This window comes from Corythoichthys intestinalis, chromosome 10 (assembly GCF_030265065.1).
Source record: "Corythoichthys intestinalis isolate RoL2023-P3 chromosome 10, ASM3026506v1, whole genome shotgun sequence".
NCBI lineage: Eukaryota > Metazoa > Chordata > Actinopteri > Syngnathiformes > Syngnathidae > Corythoichthys > Corythoichthys intestinalis.
The window spans coordinates 9,120,267-9,144,160 of record NC_080404.1 but is presented as its reverse complement, the minus strand read 5'-3'; the positions used below and the strand labels follow the sequence as shown (position 1 = coordinate 9,144,160).

The window sequence follows — 23,894 nt, the reverse complement described above, 5'->3', positions numbered from 1 at the left end:
GTCATCCACATTATGTTACGGTAGATATCATTTATATAAGACTAGATGCACAGATGTAGCGTTTGCAGCACATCTACAAAAAGCTAGATGCAGACGTAGTAAACGGCCGCCATCTTAAAGCAGTACACTTCTCTGCAAGGCTGTTGTAGCGAACCTTCCAAGCAAACCTAATTAACTTTTTATGTAAAATACTCCTAAATCGATAAAATATTGACTTGAATGTATCTTTAAAATAGTTTTAAAACTTTCACATGTCGAAAGTTGACAAAAGGGAAATTATGGATTAACGGGAGCAATTTTAACAACTTTAACGGTTGATTCACAACATTAAATTAATTGAATGTAGTTTAAAGCTGCTGATACAGAATGGGGACTGGAGTTTTTTATTTACTGTTATTTTTGTATATTTGTTTACTGCTATATGTTAACTTGATACTGAAATAGTAGTTTGGTTTAGCCTGAGAGTATTTTTGAACAATTTTGGAACAAATGTACAAAATATTTAAAAAAAAAAAAAAAAAAAAAAAAAAAAAAAAAGGGGGGGGGGTGCATCAATAATCGTTTTAGAATCGAATGGGACCATCTGAATCGTAATCGTAATCGAATCGTTAGGTGCCCAAAGATTCCCAGCTCTAATGGACACCCTGTATAAGCTGCACACGGACTACTTTTTATTGTGTCAAAGTGTCATTTTGTCGGTGTTGTGCCATGAAAAGATATACTTAAATATCTGCAGAAATGCGCGGAGTGTACTCACTTTTGTGATACACTGTATAATTTTTAAATGCATAAATCACCTGAGTTTTTGAACACCTGTAGGTCAAAAATACTAGTGGTGGATTCAGCATAGATTTGCCTTTGACCTAACCAAAATTTTCATGATGACATGAACATTATTTTAATGAACCAAACAAAGACTTACAGTTTTGACTTCAAATAAAGTGCCCATATTTATTTTTTCAAATCAATATAATTTGAGTCAATCACAATTAATCAGTCAATTTCATTGGCGATGTGTTCTTCTGAACAATGAGCACTGAACTAAAACAATCATAAACCCAAAAGGTATTGTGCTTTGTCAGCAGATAAGACATTTGGTGCAACAGGAGACTTCTGTAGTCTTGGTTTATGAAACAACCACCTGAACCTGGCAATTATAGGACAGCAAGCCTATCAATAGCCAAAAGGCCTCTCAAGAACTTGTAAAAATAACACTGTAAAATGCAAACATTTGCTAATTGCCATAGTAAGGTTTCTCACTCAGTGATGGAAAAATATGGCCTCTAGAACAGTAACAAAACTTTGCATACTGGCAAAACAGGAGTGGAAACAAACGCACACATCCCAATCCACCGACACCATGCCAAACATATATTATCAGGCCTATTAATAATGTTATCGGATTTATTGGGATGATGTCATAATCCCTATTATTGGACCGATAATTGTCATGCACCTCTAGTTTTTTCATCTGTGTGATTTTATCAAAAATCAGATCACATTTGATGGTGATTTTATGCAGAAATGTGAGAAATTCCAAAAGGTTCAGATACTTTTTCATACCACTGTAGTTATAGATCAATATAATAGGCAACCCAAGCTCACAATAACAATGAATAATTGTACAGTACATAGGAGTCACATTCTCACAGCGCGCAGGCTGGTGATGTAAATATCATGGCGGGCCTATCGTCATTTCCTCTTTCTTTGCAGTAAGATGAAAAGGAGTAAACAAATCACAGTTATCAACATGGCGAACTAAAAAGATAGCAAAACTAAACTGGAAATGTAACAATTAATTTTCTACCGAATCTTACAACCAAGGAAGAAACAGCCCATCGTCCATCTTTGGAAATGTTCGGTTTATTTTGTTGCCAATGCCGACCAAAAATGACGTATGGATGGATATACAAAAATAGAAATACAAATCGGAATAATAATAGTTTAATGAATTGGGTTGTAATCTGGCTATTGTTTTTTGCATGCTGCTCTTGAACGCACCGTGTGTTCCGTCAAGAGAGTGTGAGAGGTGCGGTAGAGATTGATTTCTTAAATTTTTTTTTTTTTTTTTTTTAACCTGTCCTGTTCAGCTGTTTGACACAGAGAATGGAAGTCTAAGTGCCCCGATAGTCTTGAGATTTTGATTTCTCTTTCCATGTTCTGTTGTTGTTGGCGTGGGCTATGGAGAACAGTATCCGTGATGTGTTTGCACATGTTCTGAAAAAAATGATTGAAGACCTGACAAAGCTGGCGACTTCTTGACGATGTTACAATAATAATAATGATGAGTCGTCCTCGAGATTAGAAATAGAAATTTTCCGGCCGGATTGTCAAGCCAGTTCATTGACGTGCACACCACGCTCATAAATTGCGACGCCTTCAAAAATCGGCGTATTTTGAGAATGTTCTGTGTCGAGAGAAATGACGAGTCAAATTTTACGTCGGATGTCAAAAGGATCGTATTTCGAGGTACTACTGTACTATCAATATGATGGTAGATCTGACATTTGATGCGTTTTTTCCAGAACATTAACCCTTACTATTTTACTGTATGTAACCGGAAGGTTTCACTCTTCTGATGCTTTGAAAAACATCCCCACGGGGATCAACAATGTATTGTGGCTCTAATGATTTAAGCACTGGCACCTAAGTACTATTTTGGCTGTGTGCATGCAGATGGCTCTGAGCGCTGCCTCTCCCTTCTACAGAGGACACGTGTCAGACATTGATTGTCGCTGGGGGGTTATTTCTGCCTCAGTGGATGACCGGACACAGGAGGAACGTGGACTCAAGGTACAAAGACAACATAACAGTACAATTTGCATTTAAGTTGTGAAATGAGGCTTCAACTGGACGGAAGGCTTTTCCTGTAAAACGGGACATGTAAAGAACAGGGTTAGTTGTCACACTTGCTATAGCTTAACCACCAGAGGGCGCAGTTATGCACCATCAGTACTGAAATGACAAATAAGCGGTGCTTCTCAATTATTGTCTGTTACGCCCCCCCCCCCCCCCCCCCCCCAGGAAGACATTGTTTTGCCCCCCCCTCCCAAACAAAAACTGCCGCCACTGTAAATGGTATCATTTGCCTATAAAATTATAAGTACACCTTTTCCTAACATTGTGTCCTTTTTTTCTATTAAAGAAAAAAAGTAACATGGATCAACTCATAATGAAGTAAAACTTTATTAACACGCGTATGTAACAGAAAAGACTTAAAGCGCATCAATTTGCCTGAATTTAAAAAAAAATAAAAAAAGTACCTTGAGTGTATTTTTAGTTTGGATGTTTGACCAAGTTTGATGTTTGACATTTTTGACCATTTGATACTGAAAAATAAAATGTAATAAAATCAATAAATAATAATAAACTCAAATTTATTAGCAACATGAACTCATGAGGACAATATGCCAAAAATTTTGACCGAAAAAACAAAACCGAATAGAAGAAAAACGACAGTGTCATTGGAGGGACAGTTTTTATTATTGCTGCTTGCAGTATTACCTCCTTTGCAATGTTTGCAATGGCGTGGGGTTATTTTGCACTGAGTATGCTAACAGTGCTCACTGGTTTACTGATGTAACACTGACAAAGCGGTACGTTGGCTTATCAATGAGATTGGGGTCTAATGTCTTTAAGTGACGTCTTAATAGCGTACCGCACGAATGCTATTTTTAGCAGAAGTGGGACATTATAGACACGCTCTTGCGTACACTTCAGTATGTTCTTTTTTTTTTTGAAAGATTACCAGAGAAAACAAGCAGAAATAACATGATCAAACACTGCTGCTATGGAACTTGTAGAAACGACTCGAGACATTACGACATATGAAGGATGTTTTCATACGTTTCCCAATACCAAAAACTCGAAGGGAAAAATGTGAAGAATAATCAACTTGCGCGGACGTCCAAAAGACCAGTTTAACGCTAGCAAGGTGAAGCCATTCACATTTCATATGCAGTAAACATTTTGTTGGGTGCCATGGTCCTGCAGAGGACAAAGAGGTAAGCCATTTTGATATTTATACTTATTTTATAGCGTGGCGTTTTGCCGTGCTACCTCTGTCTGACAATGCATGACCTGAAAAAAATGAAAATGGTATCTGACTGCCACGTTTACCTTTTCTGTTGTGAAAAACAACTTTAGTAAGGGGGAAATGTAAATAAATTATAGAATTAATATTTGTTATTAATGAAAAAATAAAGTGTTAGTTGGCTGTCACCGAGTAGCATTTGCGATCGCTACACAAAAGTAGCAATGTAAATTGCCCCCAAGAACGGTCAGAGACGTAAGACAGTCAGAGGATATAATATATAAGAAAGACAGGGCATAATGTGGTAAAGGATAGATTGTTGAAACAGGACAACGCCATTGTCAGTTGCGTAAGGCAATGCACACATGAAAAAAGGTGACGATAAAAAAGCTACCTCTGGGTCAGGTCGGCTCTTTTTCCCGTCTTTTTCAGCCCTCGACATTCAAGCCATCTCTTTAACTGAACATTTTTATGTTCTTCCACATCTTTACCGGTGAGTTTGGCACCAGGAACATCATTTTCGGACAATATTGGTAGGTTTAGCTCAGTAAACTACACTATTTCCATGCATTTAGCATTAGGGACAAACGCGAGATTGACACGCCTAGCAACAATTGCTAATGTCATGAGTATTTATGAGCAAAAGTGACGTGTTGCGTGCGGTAAGCCATTAGCAAGGCCAGTGGCTTTTGACATTCACTGGCCCTACGATCAAAACCACTGGCCTAGGTCAGTGCGTCAGTTATTGATCCCAATCATCACGAAAAAGAACAACTTGCTTGAATAACATAACTTTTTTTTTTTAGGTAGATTTAATGAAAAGTGCAGCAAAACTGCAAAACATGAATCTAGTGCAAATAATCCGATTTCACAATCACTACAGTATAGCCAACATTTTTTCTCAGGAGCTCCAGGGGGAGGCGGGCCCGCGGGAGAGCCCCGTGCCTGGGCGAAGCTTTCCTGTCTTTCTCTTACCGCCCTCTGGAAGTCTCCCCCGACAAGTCAAATAGATGGCAATTACAGCTGACGATTTTCAAGCTAGACCGTCATTAAACTGACGATATTATTTACTCCGTAGTCACGCGGATAAATTAACACGTTATGTTCATACTGTAGCTTTCATACTCGTTAACGTTTCTCTAACTTACCTGTCTGCATATGTGGGCATTGATCTGCACACCTCACAGTAAACCTCCTTTTTTGTCTCATCGTAGCCGAGCCAATTCCAGCGGTTTCGCCGCTGGGGCTGAAACTTTCTCTCCCCTTTATTTTTTGGGGGGGGTTTGCTTTCCCTCAACTCTTCCGGTGACTTTTCTCTTTCTTGAGTGGTCTTTTTTTTCCCCAGGCGCCAGGCCGGATGCTGGGGGTTTCAGAAACATGTCAACTTGTAGTATAACGTTAGGTGGGTACCGAGATGTTGACAATGAATCAGCAGCAGTTATCATGTTGCGTGCATTCACGCGGGAGCGTGCAAGGTTTGTGCCACATAGATTGTAAGTTTGTCTTTGATAAGGATAGTGTAACACTGTCAAAACATGGAACCACTGGAAGTTAATGTGGAATAAGAATTGGGTTTTTTTTTGTTTTTTTTTATTGACGCATTTTTAAACTGTCCCGACTGGGCCAGTGGTTGGATCATTTTGGTGGCACTGGCAGTTTTAAAAGTATGTCCGGACCACCGGGCCATTTATTTTGTCGACCCCTGGATGTCTTTCAGTGATAATAAATAACTGATTTAAATTATTTTTTTATTTTTATAAAGGTTGATAAATTAAAAGGATGTCAAATCCAACCATAGATGTTACGTTTTGCTGAAATAAATAAACCACTATATCGAACGTGTTGTTGGGAAGATATTCAAGAATAGTAAAAATTGTGACAACCAACCTGTTCTTCCCGTCCATATTCATCAGACTATAAGGGCGCTTTCGCACCAGCACTGTTTGGTCCATTTTAAACGGACCAGAGTTTTTTTTCTTAGATCATCCTCTCAAAAATCGTGGGTCTTGGTCCGCTTTAAGCGCACCCTGCTTCGCTTGTGAACGCAACCAGAGCAGGGGGCGCTTTCGCTACTTTATGTGCAGCGTCACAGCCTGGAGCTGTGGTGCTCCAGGCTGTGACACTACACGCAGGGCATCCTTGGACGCGTAGTACAGCGCGCAAGCTATTCAAAATCAACAATGGCAAGATGACAGACGATTAACCATGGCCATATGTTGTTGTACTGTTGGCGCAGAGTGAATGCTGACACTTTTCAAAAAGTCATTTCCAAATGTTGTTGCGAGGTAGCTTTCCAACAGGACCCTTATCCTCTTGGTCTAGTGTGAAAGCGCCCTAGGTCGCACCGGAGTATAAGTTCCAAGCCCTTTGAACTATCAGATGGGGGGAAATTGACTTAAAATTATATTGATTATACATATTTGGTAATAGTTAGTTTATCCCTTGCAGCCTTTGAAAAACAACAAATACAGAATCTTCAAGTCAAGATACGACTCCATTGATAGTTACCTGTCTAAATGCGGCGAGAAATACAACGACATTGATTTGACAATCGATGAGGACATCTACAAGCAGCTGCTAGGTGCAGGAATTGACAAGCTGTTGGCCCAGCACATTGCTCACCTCTTCATCAGAGATCCGCTCTGCACCTATGAGGAGAAATTGCACCAGGATGACGAGAATGAGTCGGACCACTTCGAAGTGAGTATATCATGTAAACAATGGGGATGTTGTATTCGGCACTTAAACTTCTGTTCGTCATGTTTGACAGAACCTCCAATCTACTAACTGGCAGACAATGAGGTTCAAGCCACCACCTCCAAACTCTGACATCGGCTGGAGAGTTGAGTTCCGCCCAATGGAGGTGAATAGTGTAGCTTCAAGTCTGATCTGTTTATATAGTAGACCACTAACATGTGGCTTTTTTTCCCCACAGGTTCAGCTCACTGATTTTGAGAACGCTGCCTATGTTGTCTTTGTCGTCCTACTCACCAGAGTCATCTTGTCCTACAAACTGGACTTCCTCATCCCATTATCCAAGGTGAAGAAATTGCCTTTAGGTGCTGGTTTCGCTGTATTAATGATGACTTATTTTTTTTATACATATCAGGTGGACGAGAACCTTAAAGTGGGACAGAGGAGGAACGCCGTGCAGGAGGGAATGTTCTATTTCCGAAAAGACATCTTCAAAGGTTACCTAAGTACTTCATGTGATGTTAAAAGTTTGTTTAGAGTGGTGCAGTCATGTGTAAACTGGTGTTTGCTTGCCGCAAACAGGATGCAACCCGGGTCTGGACGCCAACTCTTCGGCCCAGAATGGTTGCGAGACAGATGGAGCTAACGAGGAGTACACGCTAATGAGCATCGATACTATCATCAACGGAAAAGTAAGAGTCGTCTTCCATGTAAAGACCTGTAGAAACACAGAATATTTTTGGGGAACAAACTACATCAGGGGTCCATTTCACAAAGCAGGTTTAATGAAAACTGGGACTATATTAACTACGTAATAAGGGAAATTCTGGGTTTTTGGTTACATAAAGGGTAGTTATTGAAACCTGAGAAAGAGTAGAAAATCAAACCTGTTTAGTGCTGCAACAATTAATTGATTAAACCATGTAATTCGATTAGAAAAAAACCTTCGAATAAATTTTGCTGCTTCGAGGATTCATTTAATTAAAGTGGCGTTTTTAATGATTAGTTTTAGTTTTATTGAGTTGGGTGGATACAGTGCCCTCTAGTGGCAACAGTGAATATGACATAACTCCTCTAACATGGCTGAAACCAGCTGCTCCCTGTTCAGACCATCATAAGGTTGTAAGTTTTTTTGAGCTAATGATTGTTTATGCATTTGTAATTTAGTTTAGAGGTATGTTTACCAGTTTTTTTTGTGGGAATATGTGTTTAAACGATTTATTAAGAGCACCGTCAAAAAAGAAAAAATTAAGCTAGCGGACCTTTGCTATGTAAGTTAGCCAATTATTCTTTTGTTTTAATTAGATCCTTATTTGTTAACGTTTTTATACCGTTTGAAGTTAAGATCAGGTATTTTAATATACAAGTACAAGTTCAATACATAAGTACCAATAATCAATGACAATAATCAAATATAAGGAAAAAAAAAACATGAGGATTCGAAAAGGAGTGAGAAGAAATAAAACTTATTTAATCCCACCCCTTGTCCTTAAGTTCTGACATATCAATTTTTGTCCATACTGTACATTTAAACATATACATTCTTATTTAACATATATGCAATCCCACCGTATAGCCCTACTTGTTTACCTCGACACAATTGTCGCAAAAGCCTAGTCCATAAATCAAACCCGGAAAAACATAAATAAATAAATAACCCGAATATCCCATATCACAATATGTGTCACAATTATCACAACACCCTAGTTGTGATCCACTTCTCCCTCATCCTTATATTTTTTGAAAATCATACCTTTATAGAGTTTCTTGAATTGTCCCATATTTGTACATTCTTCTAAATCCATAATAAATGTCTTCAGTAGTCACACCCCACAGACTGATAGGCAAAAACCTGTTCTTGTTGTCCAATATCTGGGTTCTTTGAAGTCCCAATATCCCCGTAAATTGTAACATTTTTCATAGTTTGTAAACAACTGCAGAATATTCTATGGTAATAATTTTTTTCTAGCTTTGAACATTTTTTGTGCTGTTTGGTATTGTACGATATCAGTAAACCTGAACAATTTCACTTAAAAAAAATGGTGTGTTTGTATGATCCTGATTATCAGCTTTGTGAACAATCCGTAATGCCATTTTCTGCAGTATATTTACTGAATATAGCGATGTTTTGTAATTATTGCCCCACATCTCGGCACTGTATTGCAAGTAAGGAGAAACTAGTGAACCGTAGAGTATGGAGTGATTTGCAATCTAATACCCTTTTTGCTTTATTTAATATTGCAATGTTTCGTGAAATTTTGCCCTGCTGGTTTTGCGCTAGTTTTTGGGACACCCCTCTGTTATTGAGAGAGTTGGTACGCTCCGTCAGCCGCGGGAGTTGGATATGCAAAAGCTGCGATTGACGTCATTGCTCGAAATTAATATCTCAATATCTTAAAAATAGAGCTGTCAAATTTATCGCGTTAACGGGCGGTAATTATTTTTTTAAATTAATCACGTTAAAATATTTGACGCAATTAACGCATGCACGGAATGACCCGTTCATATGTCTCCTCAAACGGTTTACAATGACGCCGTTTTAGCACATTGAGAGCGTTAAGGTAGAGAAATACGACTGGACACGGGAGTTCATTGGATCGCACCTTTTATTGGCTTAAGCTTTGGCAGCCACTACTAACAGTCATGGTTGCCCAACTTCCCATCATGCATTTGTGCGGAGCAAGAGACCATCTTTTTCTTAAAACGCTAATTGAACACAACGCAGAACATACTGTATATCATTTGCAGCCACCACTGACAGTCATGGTTGCCCAACCTCCCATCATGCATTTGGACTGAACAGTTAAGTCACTACAGTATCATTTAGTGAAAGCAAGCAAAGTGGCGAGCTATTTATTTTTTGATTGAAATTTTTTACAAATGTTATTAAAACGAAAACATTAAGAGGGGTTTCAATATGAAAATACTATAACTTGTACTCAAATTTATCTTTTAAGAACCACAAGTTTTTCTATCTGTGGATCCCTTTAACAGAAAGAATGTTAATAATGTTAATGCCATCTTGTGGATTTATTGTTATAATAAACAAATACAGTACTTATGTACAGTATGTTGAATGTTTCTCAGTCTTGTGTCTTTCCATTCCAACAATAATTTACAGAAAAATATGGCATATTTTAGAGATGGTTTGAATTGCGATTAATTACGATTAATTTTTAAGCTGTGATTAACTCGATTAAAAAATTTAATCGTTTGACAGCCCTACTAAAAAACGATAGCAGCACAAACAATTTTTTAATCGCACAAACGTAGCATAAACAAATGACACCATTTTCAGCCATTTTTAATCAAAATGGGGGGCTGGTTGACCTCTTAAAGATTTGTAAATATCTCAAAAACGATAGCAGCACAAATGTTTACAGCACAGACGTAGCACAAAAGATTGATAATTTAAATGTAAATTTGCGTCTGATGGGGTGCCAACTTGACAGAGGTCTGTGACAAAAGCAGTTTCTTTGCATTTCAGTAGTTTTAGGAGATTTGAACATTAAAAAAAAAAAAAAAAAAAAAAAATCTGTCTCGTGGTGACCTTTATGTTAGGGAGTTCTGGCAACAAATTCTAGCCACTTTGACCCCTGGCTGTTAGTTAGCTGTTGTGAAACCGAGAGTTTTCAATCTCAAAGCAGCTAAGACTCTGTTCATTGGATCTGCTTTGTGAAATAGACCCTGGGTCCATATCCTTAATCTTTTTAATTTCTAGGAGGGCGTTTTTCAAGGGCTCATCCCCATCCTCAATTGCTATCTGGAGAACATGGAAGTTGACGTGGACACCAGATGCACCATTTTGAATTACCTGAAGCTCATCAAGAAGCGTGCCTCAGGTACATTCTGACTATGCGTAAAACATCTGCAGATTTTCCACTCCAAGCCTTTGTTTTGCTGTCCAGGCGAACTGATGACGATGGCCAAGTGGATGAGGGAGTTTGTGGCCAAGCACCCCGAGTACAAGCAGGACAGCGTCATCAGTGACAAAATCAACTACGATTTGTTCGTGAAGTGCAACAGAATTGCCAAGGGCGCCGAACAATGCCCCGAGCTCATTGGGAATCCAGTCAACAAGGTTAAGTGAAAATCTCCACTTGCACGGCAGCGAAGCGTATGACGACGACCAAATATGAGGCTCAAGTTGAAATCGGTCCACTTTAAAAAAGAAAATATGACAAAACATTTTTAAGAGAAAAATACATCTGCAGCAATCTTATGTACTGTACATATACTGTAACAGATTTTTATGACTGGAAATTATTTTAATAGGGTTATAGGAAATGGTATTAAAAAAAAAAAGGCTGTCATAGAAATTGTGTATTTATTTTTCCCAGGAAATCTGTGTGTAAATGTAGCAAAGAGTTGTACAGTAGTATGTTTTCTCATCTCTACTTTTAATACTGTACTTCTGCTTAACATTACCATGACACGTGCTTGTCTCATTGCATCTGTGTGAGCTTTCTTGTTTTTAGGGACAAAGTCCCTTTGATTGCCTGGATTTGTAATCACAGGCATTCAAATGGAGGCGCTATACATTGTGATGCTGTTTCAAATAAATCTATATGACACAATGGCTTGTATTTTGGGGGGGAGATTTTATAATACCAAGTCCATTTGTCCACCAGATGGAAGCAGTGAACCAGGAATCAAACCTGACCAAATCACTCCTGTAACTTCTGCTCGTTTTAGGTCAGTGTGTCCCTGTTCATGATTATTTTTGGCACATCAGTACTACTTTTGTTACTCTAACCACCTAGCAAGACAAGCAATCAAAGTAAACGGAGAAAAAGCAAAGCCCCTCCGAGGTAATTTGGATTGGACCAGGGCCAGGGCTGGACGTCAAAAGCCGTCAGCGGCAGCCGATGAGTTAATAATTCAACCGTTTGTGTTCTCTTGGTGCCCCTCCCATTTTCTATATTTCCCCTGCCCACCCAATGAAAAGATTCTGAGTGGCAACTCCACGTTGAGCTCCGCACCAGCCCGCGAGCCACGTTTGAAGGTAATACGGCTCTAAATTTATGGTTAGTTATCAGTCGTCTTTCCTCGGCGAAATGTATTTTCTACTAGGCACGCGCTTGTATTCGACTGTGTTTTAATTTGGACATCTAGTCATTATATTTTTAGAATAAATATGACTTCAAAGTATTCTTTGATGGTCTAACTTTGATGTTCATCGACTAAACTGAATTAACAGGGCAATTTTCCCACATACCAAGACGCATTTAACCATTTTTTTTTTTTAAACTACAACAATACTTTGACTTAGGAGTTCAATTTGTCCTTGAACACGCTTCTTGACTTAATCACAAAAAATAATAGAAATGCAAGTCATCTGTTCCTATTCCCATTGTATTGTTGATTTAGACAACATATAAAGATATAAACATGTATGTCACATCAAACGAATAGAAAGGGGGAAAGTGTCAAAAAGGTTCACCTTTTATCACGGGTTATTAAAAAAATTTAAATATTCAGTATATATCCAAATTAATTGATAGGCTAAACCAGACGTGTCCAAAGTCCGGCCCGGGGGCCAAATGCGGCCCGTGGTCAAATTTCATCCGGCCCCCAGCCTCTGTCATAAAATCAATAACGTCTGGCCCGCACACAGACTTAATAAATTGGTCAGCAGTACTGCTACCAGCATATGAAGTAGCTTACACGCTAAATGCTGCTCCTCATTTACCCACTAAAAGGAAGCAGCACTCTAAGCAACATTACCCCGTGTGACTCTTTACTCCCAATTTTCTAAAATGGCGACAGTCAACAAAAAAAAGAAAGTTGACTGCGACGACCGACGCTTCAAGGATAGGGGGAAATTGGACTACTTCTTCACTAAAATACGCAACTACTGTGTCTGCCTCATTTGCAAAGAGACGGTCGCTGTTTTTAAAGAGTTCAATGTGAGGCGATACTACCAAACAAGACACGTTGACATGTACAACAAGATTACAGGGAAGATACGTAGCGAGAAATTGAAGCAACTTGAAGCTAGTTTAATTTTACAGCAGCAGTATTTCGCAAGAGGCCGAGAGTCGAAAGAGAATGCCACAAAAGCTAGTTGCGAGATTGTCGAAGTTATTCATTTTTAAATAAATTAGTGCGGCAGCTATCAATTATTTTAGTAGTTGATTAATCGATGAACTAGTTAGTTCAAATAATTGAGTAATCAGATAAGGAACATGAAAAATTAAAATACCTGAGTTGAGCCTCAAACGGTATAAAAAATAAAAAGGATCAAAAAAAGAACAATGGCTAACTTACATAGCAAAAGTCTGCTAGCTTAAATGTTATAAAATGCTATTGCTTTTTTTGTTACAATGGTCTTGACAAATGGTTCAGACACATATTCCCACAAAAAAAACAACAACAACAACAACTGCTAAATATACCAGTAAGCTAAATTACGAATGCATTAAAAAAAAAAACATTAGCTCAAACAAAAACTTGGCTTATGCTGGTCTTAACATGGAGCAGCTGGATTCAGCCATGTGAAATGAGGCAGACTGGAGGGCAGTGTATCACTTTAATTAAATGAATACTCGAAGCAGCAAAATTTAATTCAAATCTTTTTTCTTTAATCGAATACTCGAGTTAATCGATTAATCGTTTCAGCAGTAAAAAAAATAATAAAGCAAATGTGAAGCACAGAATGGCTTGCTAAAATTTGCTTAAATATATTGTTCTACGTAAAGGACATCAGCCAAGGTTGGCCCCCCCACATTTTTACCACACCAAATCTGGCCCCCTTTGCAAAAGGTTTGGACACCCCTGGGCTAAACGATCAATGCAAAATCTGTTTGGATTTATACTAACTTTCATGTGTTTTGGTTCAGGTGATACAACGTTCGATTCAAACCTTTTGTTTTCAAAAACTACTAAAACATTGTGAAGCGCAAGTCCCTTTAATTAAAACAAAAACGGAGCTATCACAGAAAGGGTCCACCTCTGGAGCACCCCTAAACTCAAACTAAAGCATTGTAATTTAAAAGTGATTTGGGTAAAGATTAATGAAAAAAAAATCTGAGATGTAGGACCGATCTACATCAGAGGCATACAAGACTAAGAAGACTCGAACTAAAGTAGTCTCATGAAATTCTGATGTTTGATTTCATTCAGTAGATCCATTCTTGGAGAGCTCCCCATTTTTTTAAATAAAGGGACTTGCCAACGTGTTGCATTACCGTGAAGCATATAATGCAAACAATAATCCAAATGAGGGACGGATAGGTTGACTTTGTTGTTCTTTGTAGAGGCTGGCCTGACCGCAGTAAGTTTGCAGGTCAGCGAGTTCACAGTTTAATGTTATTACTCTGATGCAGGTCAGACTTTCAGTAGCAAAATTTGTGTTTTCCCCACCTCCTCAACATTGACGTCTTTTTACATTACAGTGGCTGCTGCTGGCCGCAAAAAAAAAAACTTCTAATATCTCTCCTCTACGAAGGAGGTGGCATCATGTTGATTTGAATCTGTCGGGGCTGTGTGACTTTGCATATGCGCGTGCCAAGCAAACGTGTGTTTTAGGGGGGGAAATGGACCGGCACATTCAGCAAATGAAAGGGGATACATTTAAGTCTGAACATAATGAAAATAATTCACTTAATAATGGTAGGGTCTATTCTAACTTTACAACATATGGGAAGACAATCTACATTACCTATATAATGCAAATAAGGTTGCTTAAAAGTTGCTGGGGACAATTTGAGCATCCTGAAAAGTTGCTAGTGTTATGTCGCTACAGTGTCTATGCAAACCTACGCCTTTGTATACAGTGGGGCAAATAAGTATTTAGTCAACCACCAATTGTGCAAGTTCTCCTACTTGAAAAGATTAGAGAGGCCTGTAATTGTCAACATGGGTAAACCTCAACCATGAGAGACAGAATGTGGAAAAAAAAAGAAAAAATCACATTGTTTGATTTTTAAAGAATTTATTTTCAAATGAGTTAGAGTGGAAAATATGTATTTGGTCACCTAAAAACAAGCAAGATTTCTGGCTGTCAAGAGGTCTAACTTCTAACGAGGTCCAACGAGGCTCCACTCGCTACCTGTCTTAATGGCACCTGTTTTAACTCATTATTGGTATAAAAGACACCTGTCCACAACTCAAGTCAGTCACACTCCAAACTCCACTATGGCTAAGACCAATGAGCTGTCGAAGGACACCAGAGACAAAATTGTAGACCTGCACCAGGCTGGGAAGACTGAATCTGCAATAGGTAAAACGCGTGGTGTAAAGAAATCAACTCTGGGAGCAATTATTAGAAAATGGAAGACATACAAGACCAGTGATAATCTCCCTCGATCTGGGGCTCCATGCAAGATCTCACCCTGTGGCGCCAAAATGATAACAAGAACGGTGAGCTAAAATCCCAGAACTGCACGGGGGGACCTAGTGAATGACCTACAGAGAGTTGGGACCACAGTAACAAAGGCTACTATCAGTAACACAATGCGCCGCCAGGGACTCAAATCCTGCACTGCCAGACGAGTCCCCCTGCTGAAGAAAGTACACATCCAGGCCCGTCTGCGGTTCACTAGAGAGCATTTGGATGATCCAGAAGATGAATGGGAGAATGTTATGGTCAGATGAAACCAAAATAGAACTTTTTGGTAGAAACACAGGTTCTCGTGTTTGGAGGAGAATACTGAATTGCATCCGAAGAACACCATACCCACTGTGAATCATGGGGGTGGAAACATCATGCTTTGGGGCTGTTTTTCTGCAAAGGGACCAGGACGACTGATCTGGGTAAAGGAAAGAATGAATGGGGCCATGTATCGAGAGATTTTGAGTGAAAATCTCCTTCCATCAGCAAGGGCATTGAAGATGAGACATGGCTGGGTCTTTCAGCATGACAATGATGCCAAACACACAGCCAGGGCAACAAAAGAGTGGCTTCGTAAGAAGCATTTCAAGGTCCTGGAGTGGCCTAGCCAGTCTCCAGATTTCAACCCCATAGAAAATCTGTGGAGGGAGTTGAAAGTCCGTGTTGCCTAACGACAGCCCCAAAACATCACTACTCTAGAGGAGATCTGCATGGAAGAATGGGCCAAAATACCAGTAACAGTGTGTGAAAAGCTTGTCAAGTGTTACAGAAAACGTTTGGCCTCAGTTATTGCCAACAAAGGGTACATAACAAAGTATTGAGATGAACTTTTGGTGTTGACCAAATACTTATTTTCCACCATGATTTGCAAATAAATACTTTAAAAATCAAACAATGGGATTATCTGTTTTTTTTCCCCCCACATTCTGTCTCTCATGGTTGAGGTTTACCCATGTTGACAATTACAGGCCTCTCTAATATTTTCAAGTGGGAGAACTTGCACAATTAGTGGTTGACTACTTATTTGCCCCACTGTATATCTTTAGTCTCTGGCATGGGCATATGTTCGGTCTCAACATTCGTAGGGACGATATAACAGCATAACCTGCATGTACACTTCTTGCTGGGGACAGTACATTAAAAAGACCAAACAGATTGGGTATATGAACCTAATTAATTGACAGGCTAAATGATCAATGCAAAAAAAATCTGCATGGACTTATACTAACTTTCATGTGTATTGGTTCAGGTCATACATTGTTTGATTCAAACCTGTTTTCCAAAACTAGTCAAGAAACATTTTTTGAAAACTTCTCGGATAAATGTCTGGATTTTATTAGCAAAGTGAAATTGCAATATTTGAACATAGATTATATTAAAATACACAATAAATACTAGTACATAGTTATTTATAATCTTGTAACTATCCAGAAATGCAAAAACTAAACAAGAGAACTCAATAGTGTCGAAAAATAGTAAATATAACTGAAAACACTTCTTAGCCATGGTATACCAAAAATAAATAAAAATGGAGCCTTTCTTCAGGTAAAACACTACTGCTATTGTCCGCAAGCACAGCCAAACTCAACAAAAAAATGAAAACCTCTTACCTGAACAAATAATGTGGAAAACAAATAACATTTAAATAAATGCAAGTCATCAGCCAATAAAATGTGCATTTGCCCCAGCACATTCAGCAAGTGAAAAGGGGTAAATGCAAGTCTGAACATCATCAAAACAATTTACTTAATAATAATAGGTTCAATTCTATCCTTAACTGCTTAAAAGTTGCTGTGGACAATTTGAGCATCCTGAAAAGTTGCTATAAACCCTACTCACGTGACGTCACAGCCACGCCCCCGCGCCATGTTGTCCGTATACTCGTCATGTTAATGCATTAGCGCTTCGTAAATTCCTCCTATTATGGCGTGTTTTTCTGCTCGTTAACATTAATAATCAAAATGATGAAGTCGTGTGTGGCGGTCGGTTGCAAAAACAGAGAAGATAGATGGAGAGACTTGAAGTTTTACCGTATTCCGAGAGACCCGGAGAGGAGAGCGAGATTGACTGCTGCAATTCGACGAGAAAACTGGGCTCCAAACGACTACCACAGATTATGTAGTAGTCATTTTATATCTGGTAAGATGGATTTAATATATATTTAGAGGGTTTTGGGCTGACAACCACGATTAAGATCATTGCTAGGCTAATCGCCGACAACATACACTCAGACGTTAATGAACTACCCGAAAATATATAATTATAAGGGGATAATAAGACAGTTGTCATACAATTAATTTACAATTTCACTATTGAGGTCAAAAGCCAAAAAATAAATTCAACTAGGGACAATCTGGAGTAGTGCTATCGCACTTCATATTTATTACATATTATATATGTATGTAGTGAGAGTTCTATCGCTAAACGATATAAACATTAAAAGCCCAAGCTCCATTGACAAATGACATGAAATACATTAGACTTGACAGTGGATGTTAGCAAGAACAAAAGATTTTGAATTGAAAATTTCGTAACTCACCTTCCCGAGCACAAGATAGATTCCTGCCGAATTTTCGTGGACGAGGACCTGTTTCACCCAACCAGCAACGAAGTATTTATAAGCCTCCAAGCTCTTAAAGTTTTTCAAACTTTCGTGAGAATAGGCTGATTTTGTGTGGACAAGATAGTTGTAAATATCAGGGTCAGGCAAAGACGGCGAAGACAGCGGGTCGAAAAACATCGATTTAGGCATCAAATATGGATCTGGCGAATGGATAAACTGAAGCTTTTCCACATAACGCCTTTTATGCAACGCATCTAATGAGTTTACAGCGTCAGATAACACCGGGGCTTCCATGAATTGCTCTATAACTTGCACGACTAATTGAAAACAATGAGAATAAGTCTATAAAATACGGACAATATGGCGGCCGGATACAGTGACACGTCATTTTGTGACGTAGGTGAGTAGGGTCTATTGTACCGTCTCTATGCAAACCTACGCCCTTGGTTTCTGGACAGTTTCAGTTTACAACGTAATGCGTGGCGTGCGGACTCGTTTGGTCACATAACGTCAAAATTCCCATAGGCTATCATGCAATCTATATATACGAATGAAGCCATATAAGAAACCCATATTAGGGATGTCCCGATCCGATCACGCTGATCGCACCATTTTTCAGAGGTTCGGAATTGGGTGAAAAGAATCAGGTCTTTAGATAAAAAATAGATTTGTTTTTCTGCTTCATGCTTGTACAGCGCCACAGCCTAAGCAGCGCTTCCAAACTGTCGAGCTTGCGTTTGATACTTAAAGTTAATGATGATTGACAGGTTTGTAGCTTTGATCTTGCCAGAGAAGCGTTTTAGCTTTACGATCAAAAGCACAAATGTGTCAATCATCGTTAAACTTTCATAAGTGTGCTGCAACTTTAGAGGATTCGAGGATCGATTAGTTTTCCCTTAGACCTACATGTCATTTCAACGCTTTCGAGTCGTAGCCGTAAACTTGAATTCGTCCCGCAAAAAAAATCCGACGTCAGAATTTGGTGGTTACAGTTACAAATGCCTATAAATGAACGCAAATGTGTAAATATGAGTAAGAATCTTTTATTTCCGAACATGAATGTGTAAATAGGAGAACAAATCTTTTTGACAGCTGTCTTACTCCATAGCAGAGTGGCTAAATGCTCTGGAACCGTAGGTAACTAGATAGACATGTGGAACAGAAAGGTGGAGGGTAGAAGAGGAGCAAAGTGTTAATAAGAAGGAAGTCAAAAAGATAATGGGCCAGACTTTGAAAGAGCTTTGAAAGTTATAAGTAGAAAGCCAATGGAGTTAACAAAGGATGGGGTGATGTGTGTGGGAGGAATACTTGTGATGTGTGCATTTGGAGGAGCTAATTTAGAGGGAAACAAAAGCAGAACTCCAAGGCAATCTTCAAAGCCCCAACACAAACAAGATGGGGGCTACACCTATCGATTATTTTAGTAATCGATTAATCTATTGATTTGTTAGTTCGAATAATCAAGTAATCGTATTACAAACATTTAATGCGTGGTGGAATCAATTTTAGGATATGTAAAACGAAAGAAGTTATGCCTGCACTAACATTGAATTTGGCTTGCTAAGATTACACTTTTAAAAGAGCATGAAATGCGAATACAAAATAAAATATCTGGGTGTTTCTTCAAACTATACAAAATTGTATTTTTATTTCACGAGAGCAATAAATGCATTTAAAACTAAATTAAAACACCTTAGTTTAGCCTCAAATGGTATAAAAGATAATAAACGAGGATCTAAAAACAACAAAAGAACAATTGGAAAACTTGCATAGCAAAGGTCCGCTCCCTTAAATGCTGTAAAATTCTTATCTTTTTTTTCTAAAACAATCCTCTTAACAAATTTTTCAAACACATATTCCCACAAAAATATACTTAAGCTAAAAAAAAAACCATACCTTATGTTGGTCTTACCAGGGAGCAGCTGGATTCAGCCATGTTAGACAAATTATGGCATATTCACTGTTGCCACTTGAGGGCCAAAAATAAAAACTAAATGCAACACTTTTACAACAGACCATTACAACGTCACTTTAATTAAACGAATCCTCGAAGCAGCCAAATTTGATTGGAAGCATTTTACTAATCGAGTCACTCGATTTAATCGATTAATCGTTGCGGCACTAAACAAGATATAAATATTTTATGTATGAATAATTAGAAGTGTGCAAAATTTCCGATTCTTAGATTATTCGCGATTCGGCCGTGGAAGATAGGAGAACGATTCACAAACATCCAAATTCCGATTATTGAAATATGCGAAGTAAAGCGGAAGTACACAACACTCAGCGCGCCGCGCGGTCTTTGGGACGGAACGGAGCGAGAGTAGCTAAACATCATGCTTCCCATTACCCGGCCCCTCGGGTAATGCCAATGCTCAACTCACGGCTCTAGCTCAACTCATGCAACGAGATAAAAAAACACAACAACATACCTGACTGCTGCTGAAAAGCTGTACATCCATATAATGTTACGGTGGATATCATTTATATAAGACTAGATGCAATATAGATTTGGTAGTGTTAGCAGCACATCTACAAAAAGCTAGATGCGGACGTTATAAACGGCTGCCATCTTAAAGCAGTACACTTCCCTGCAAGGCTGTTCTAGCGAACCTTCCAAGCAAACCTAATTAACTTTTTATCTAAAATACTCCTAAATCGGTAAAATATTGACTTGAATCTATCTTTAAAATAGTTTTAAAACTTTCACATGTCGAAAGTAGACAAAAGGGAAATTATGGAATAACGGGAGCAATTTTAACAAATTTAACGGTTGATTCACAACATTAAATTAATTGAATGTAGTTTAAAGCTGCTGATACAGAATGGGGACTGGAGTTTTTTATTTAATGTTATTTTTGTATATTTGTTTACTGCTATATGTTAACTTGATACTGAAATAGTAGTGTGGTTTAGCCTGAGAATATTTTTGAACAATTTTGGAACTAATGTACAAAACATTTTTTTTTAAAAAAGGAGGGGGATGCATCAATAATCGTTTTATAATCGAATCGGAGCCTCTGAATCGTAATCGTAATCGAATCGTTAGGTGCTCAAAGATTCCCAGCTCTATGAATAATACATTATATCTTTATATAGAAGAGCTATAAACATGGGACAATAGGGAAATGATAGAGACATTATTTCTACTATCAGAATTGTAGAGCACACTACATTGCGCAAATACTGATCACAAATAATAATGTCCATTAAAAGCGCGCAGATGTCACGACGATCACATTTAATATGGTCCGATTACTATGCAGGGCTTGATTATTAACAAGCCATGTTTTGTTCCCAAATGTGAGTCATTACAGGCTATATAAATGTCAGTAAAATTCCCTAAGAACCAATGATATACGACCCTAAAAGCAAATCAAATCAATGGTGCACTCTTATTGACCGGCTAGATATATTTCAATGTCATTATGACAGTGCGTCGTGACTGCATGCGGATTATATTTTTTATTATTCCTCTCAATTTCAAAACTCTTTCACTCAGGTTTTTGTCGCTTCAATCAAAGGTTTTTGTAATCTGTTTAACCCTTCTATGCCTTTAATCTCAACATGGCCTATGACCTGTGCAAAGCTGTCATGAGCCAAGCAGACCTTAAGCCCCTCCATGTTTGAAAATGATGGCACTCACTGCTCCACTGGAGTTTAGTGTTTAAGCATGCAGAAAAGCTTTGCTATTATTGCACAAATAGCTTGTGGCTGATAACCTGGGCTGTTTTCCAGTGGGGCATGTGTGTCTGGTCCCACTGACGAAAGTTCACGCCCTTGAATTGGATGACTTTCAGGTGACACATGGAAGCCTTGGATCACAGACTCAACACCTTCTTGGAGTCATGGTTGGGTCCCAAAGGTATGTCAGTCCACTACTGCGGGTGCGAATCACCAATTTCACGATTACACGACATCAATTATTTGGACAGAGATTTGATATTTGCTGATCTTACAAGGTCTGCCATGATTTCCTCAGATTCAAAGGCTTTTGACCCCTTTAATACCATGTAATATACATTATAAAACACAATTAGATTTCACCTAAAGCAGAGCTTCTCAGTTATTTTCTGTTGAGCAACAAAATTGTCAAAAATGTCCAAACTGATTTGTAAAGAAATGTTACCTATCATGTCAAACATGTACATACTACCGTATTAAATTGTGCAGAGGCTTTTGAGTTGAAATGAATTGAAATCGAATCCTGGCAGGCGTTGTTATGGGCATAGACTTCATTTTATATTGACGGGACACTGGGTTCGGGGGCGATTCATAGGGGGCCAATCTTTGTCAAAGCTGACCGAGTGTAAACACAGACAAAGGCAAGGCAAGACAAATTTATTTATATAGCACAATTAAACTCAAGGCAATTCAAAGTGCTTTACATCACTTGAAAAATCACATTAAAATCAATAGAACATAAAAACAAAGACAATCGAAATAGGAAAGAAAATTATACTGAAAAATCACATTTAATCACGAATAGAATTTAAAAAAATAATAATAAAACAAATACTACTACTACTGCTAATAATTGAAATCAGCAATGGAGATAAGCACAAGAGGAATAGAAAGCAAATAGATTGACATGCAGTAGGGTATTTGATACACAGTCAATGGGAAAACCCATTGGCAGTGTATCAAATACTTGTTCTCCCCACTGTATATAGACAGTTATGGATATGCAGTGTTAAACAAAAGTGTTTTTAGCCCTGATTTAAAGGAGCTAACAGTTTGTGCATACTTCAGACCTTCAGGTAACTTGTTCCAGAGGTGAGGAGCATAATAACTAAATGCTGCCTCACCCTGCTTGGTTCTTGTTCTTGGAACATACAGGAGACCGGTTCCAGACGACCTTAGGGGTCTAGACGTTTCACAGGAATCTAACAAATCAAGCGTGTATTTTGGTCCAAGGCCATTAAGTGTTTTGTAGACGAGCAGTAGTATTTTATAGTCTATCCTTCGACTCACTGGAAGCCAGTGTTAACGATTTCAAAACCGGTGTAATGTGGTCCAGTTTCCTTGTATTTGTGAGGACTCTGGCTGCAGCATTCTGTACTAGCTGCAGCTTCCTGACTGTTTTTTTATCAAGACCTGTAAATATACTGTTGCAGTACTCCAATTCTGCTGAAAATGAATGGATGCACAAGTTTTTCCATGTCTTGTTAAGTCAGAAGCCCCTTAATTCTGGCTATATTTTTTAGGTGGTTATAAGCAGATTTAGTGACGGACTTCAGATGGCTATCAAATTTTAGATCTGAGTCAATAATTACACCAGTTTCTGACTTGATTTGTAGCTGTAAGTGACATTGTGCTAAGGTGCCTGCTTATCTTTGACCTTTCCTTTTTTGGCCCAAATGATAACTTCTGTCTTCTCCACATTTAACTGGAAAAAAAATTCTGGCACATCCATTCATTGATTTGATGATTACATTTACTCAGGGAGACTAAGGGACTATAATCATGTGGGGACACAGAAATGTAGAGTTGTGTGTCATCTGCATAGGTGTGATAGATGTCATACTGTTCCATAACCTGAGCTAGGGGAAGCATATAGATGTTAAATAAGGTCCAAAAAGAAGAGCTTTTTATTTTGAAAATTCTTGTGAATAAATGCTTAAATCCCTAAATTCTTTATAGATATGGATGTAAACAGTCTCGATTCTTGGTTAAAAGCAAAAAAACAAACAAACAAAAAAAAACCCAGTAGCATTTAGCAGTTAGCGTTTATTTTACGTAAATATGTTGAATGTGCTGCTAGTTTTCAAGCCACTGTGGTGCCGTCTAATCACCACAAAGAGCTTTTTATGTTGAAAATTCCTGTGAATAAATGTGTAAGTCCCTGAATTCCTTATAGATATGGACGTAAAAGTCTCAATTCTTGGTTAAAAGCAAAAAAAGAAAAAAGGTTAGTCAGCATTTATTTTACATAAATATGTCGAATGTACTGCTAGTCTTTAAGCCACTGTAGTGCCGCCTAATCACCACAAAGAGCTTTTTACATTGAAAATTCTATTGAAGGAATGCTTAAATCCCTGAATTTTTTTGAGATATGGACATAAAAAAAAGTCTCGAATCTTGGTTAAAAGCAAAAAAAATGGGCAGTTAGCATTTATTTTACGTAAATATTGCGAATTATAACGCCAATGCTGTAGTGGCTACTTTCTCCTATTGATTTTTTTTTCACGTTTAAATATGCATGTATGTTACAAAAAATATAAAAATTACCTTGAATCCTCGAACAAATCACACGAGACAATCCTTCC

General features: G+C 38.2%; 2 protein-coding genes across 3 annotated transcripts in view; both read left to right on the top strand.

Annotated features, from left to right (window-relative positions):
- The window catches only part of gclc (glutamate-cysteine ligase, catalytic subunit), a 34,155-nt gene extending 22,866 nt beyond the window's left edge, over positions 1-11,289 (top strand). The window contains exons 8-15 of the mRNA XM_057847670.1: positions 2,677-2,793; positions 6,482-6,733; positions 6,804-6,896; positions 6,969-7,073; positions 7,143-7,224; positions 7,310-7,419; positions 10,449-10,569; positions 10,636-11,289. Coding sequence (XP_057703653.1) covers positions 2,677-2,793; positions 6,482-6,733; positions 6,804-6,896; positions 6,969-7,073; positions 7,143-7,224; positions 7,310-7,419; positions 10,449-10,569; positions 10,636-10,817 — 1,062 coding nt within the window. The 3' untranslated portion in view covers positions 10,818-11,289. The remainder of the gene's footprint in view (positions 1-2,676; positions 2,794-6,481; positions 6,734-6,803; positions 6,897-6,968; positions 7,074-7,142; positions 7,225-7,309; positions 7,420-10,448; positions 10,570-10,635) is intronic.
- A 169-nt stretch (positions 11,290-11,458) lies between these two features.
- The window catches only part of elovl5 (ELOVL fatty acid elongase 5), a 35,202-nt gene continuing 22,766 nt past the window's right edge, over positions 11,459-23,894 (top strand). Inside the window, exons 1-2 of one of the 2 annotated variants that reach the window (XM_057847673.1) lie at positions 11,459-11,732; positions 21,426-21,490. In XM_057847673.1, coding sequence (XP_057703656.1) covers positions 21,433-21,490 — 58 coding nt within the window. In that variant the 5' untranslated portion in view covers positions 11,459-11,732; positions 21,426-21,432. The remainder of the gene's footprint in view (positions 11,733-21,425; positions 21,491-23,894) is intronic. The other variant, XM_057847672.1, reaches the window with a different exon arrangement.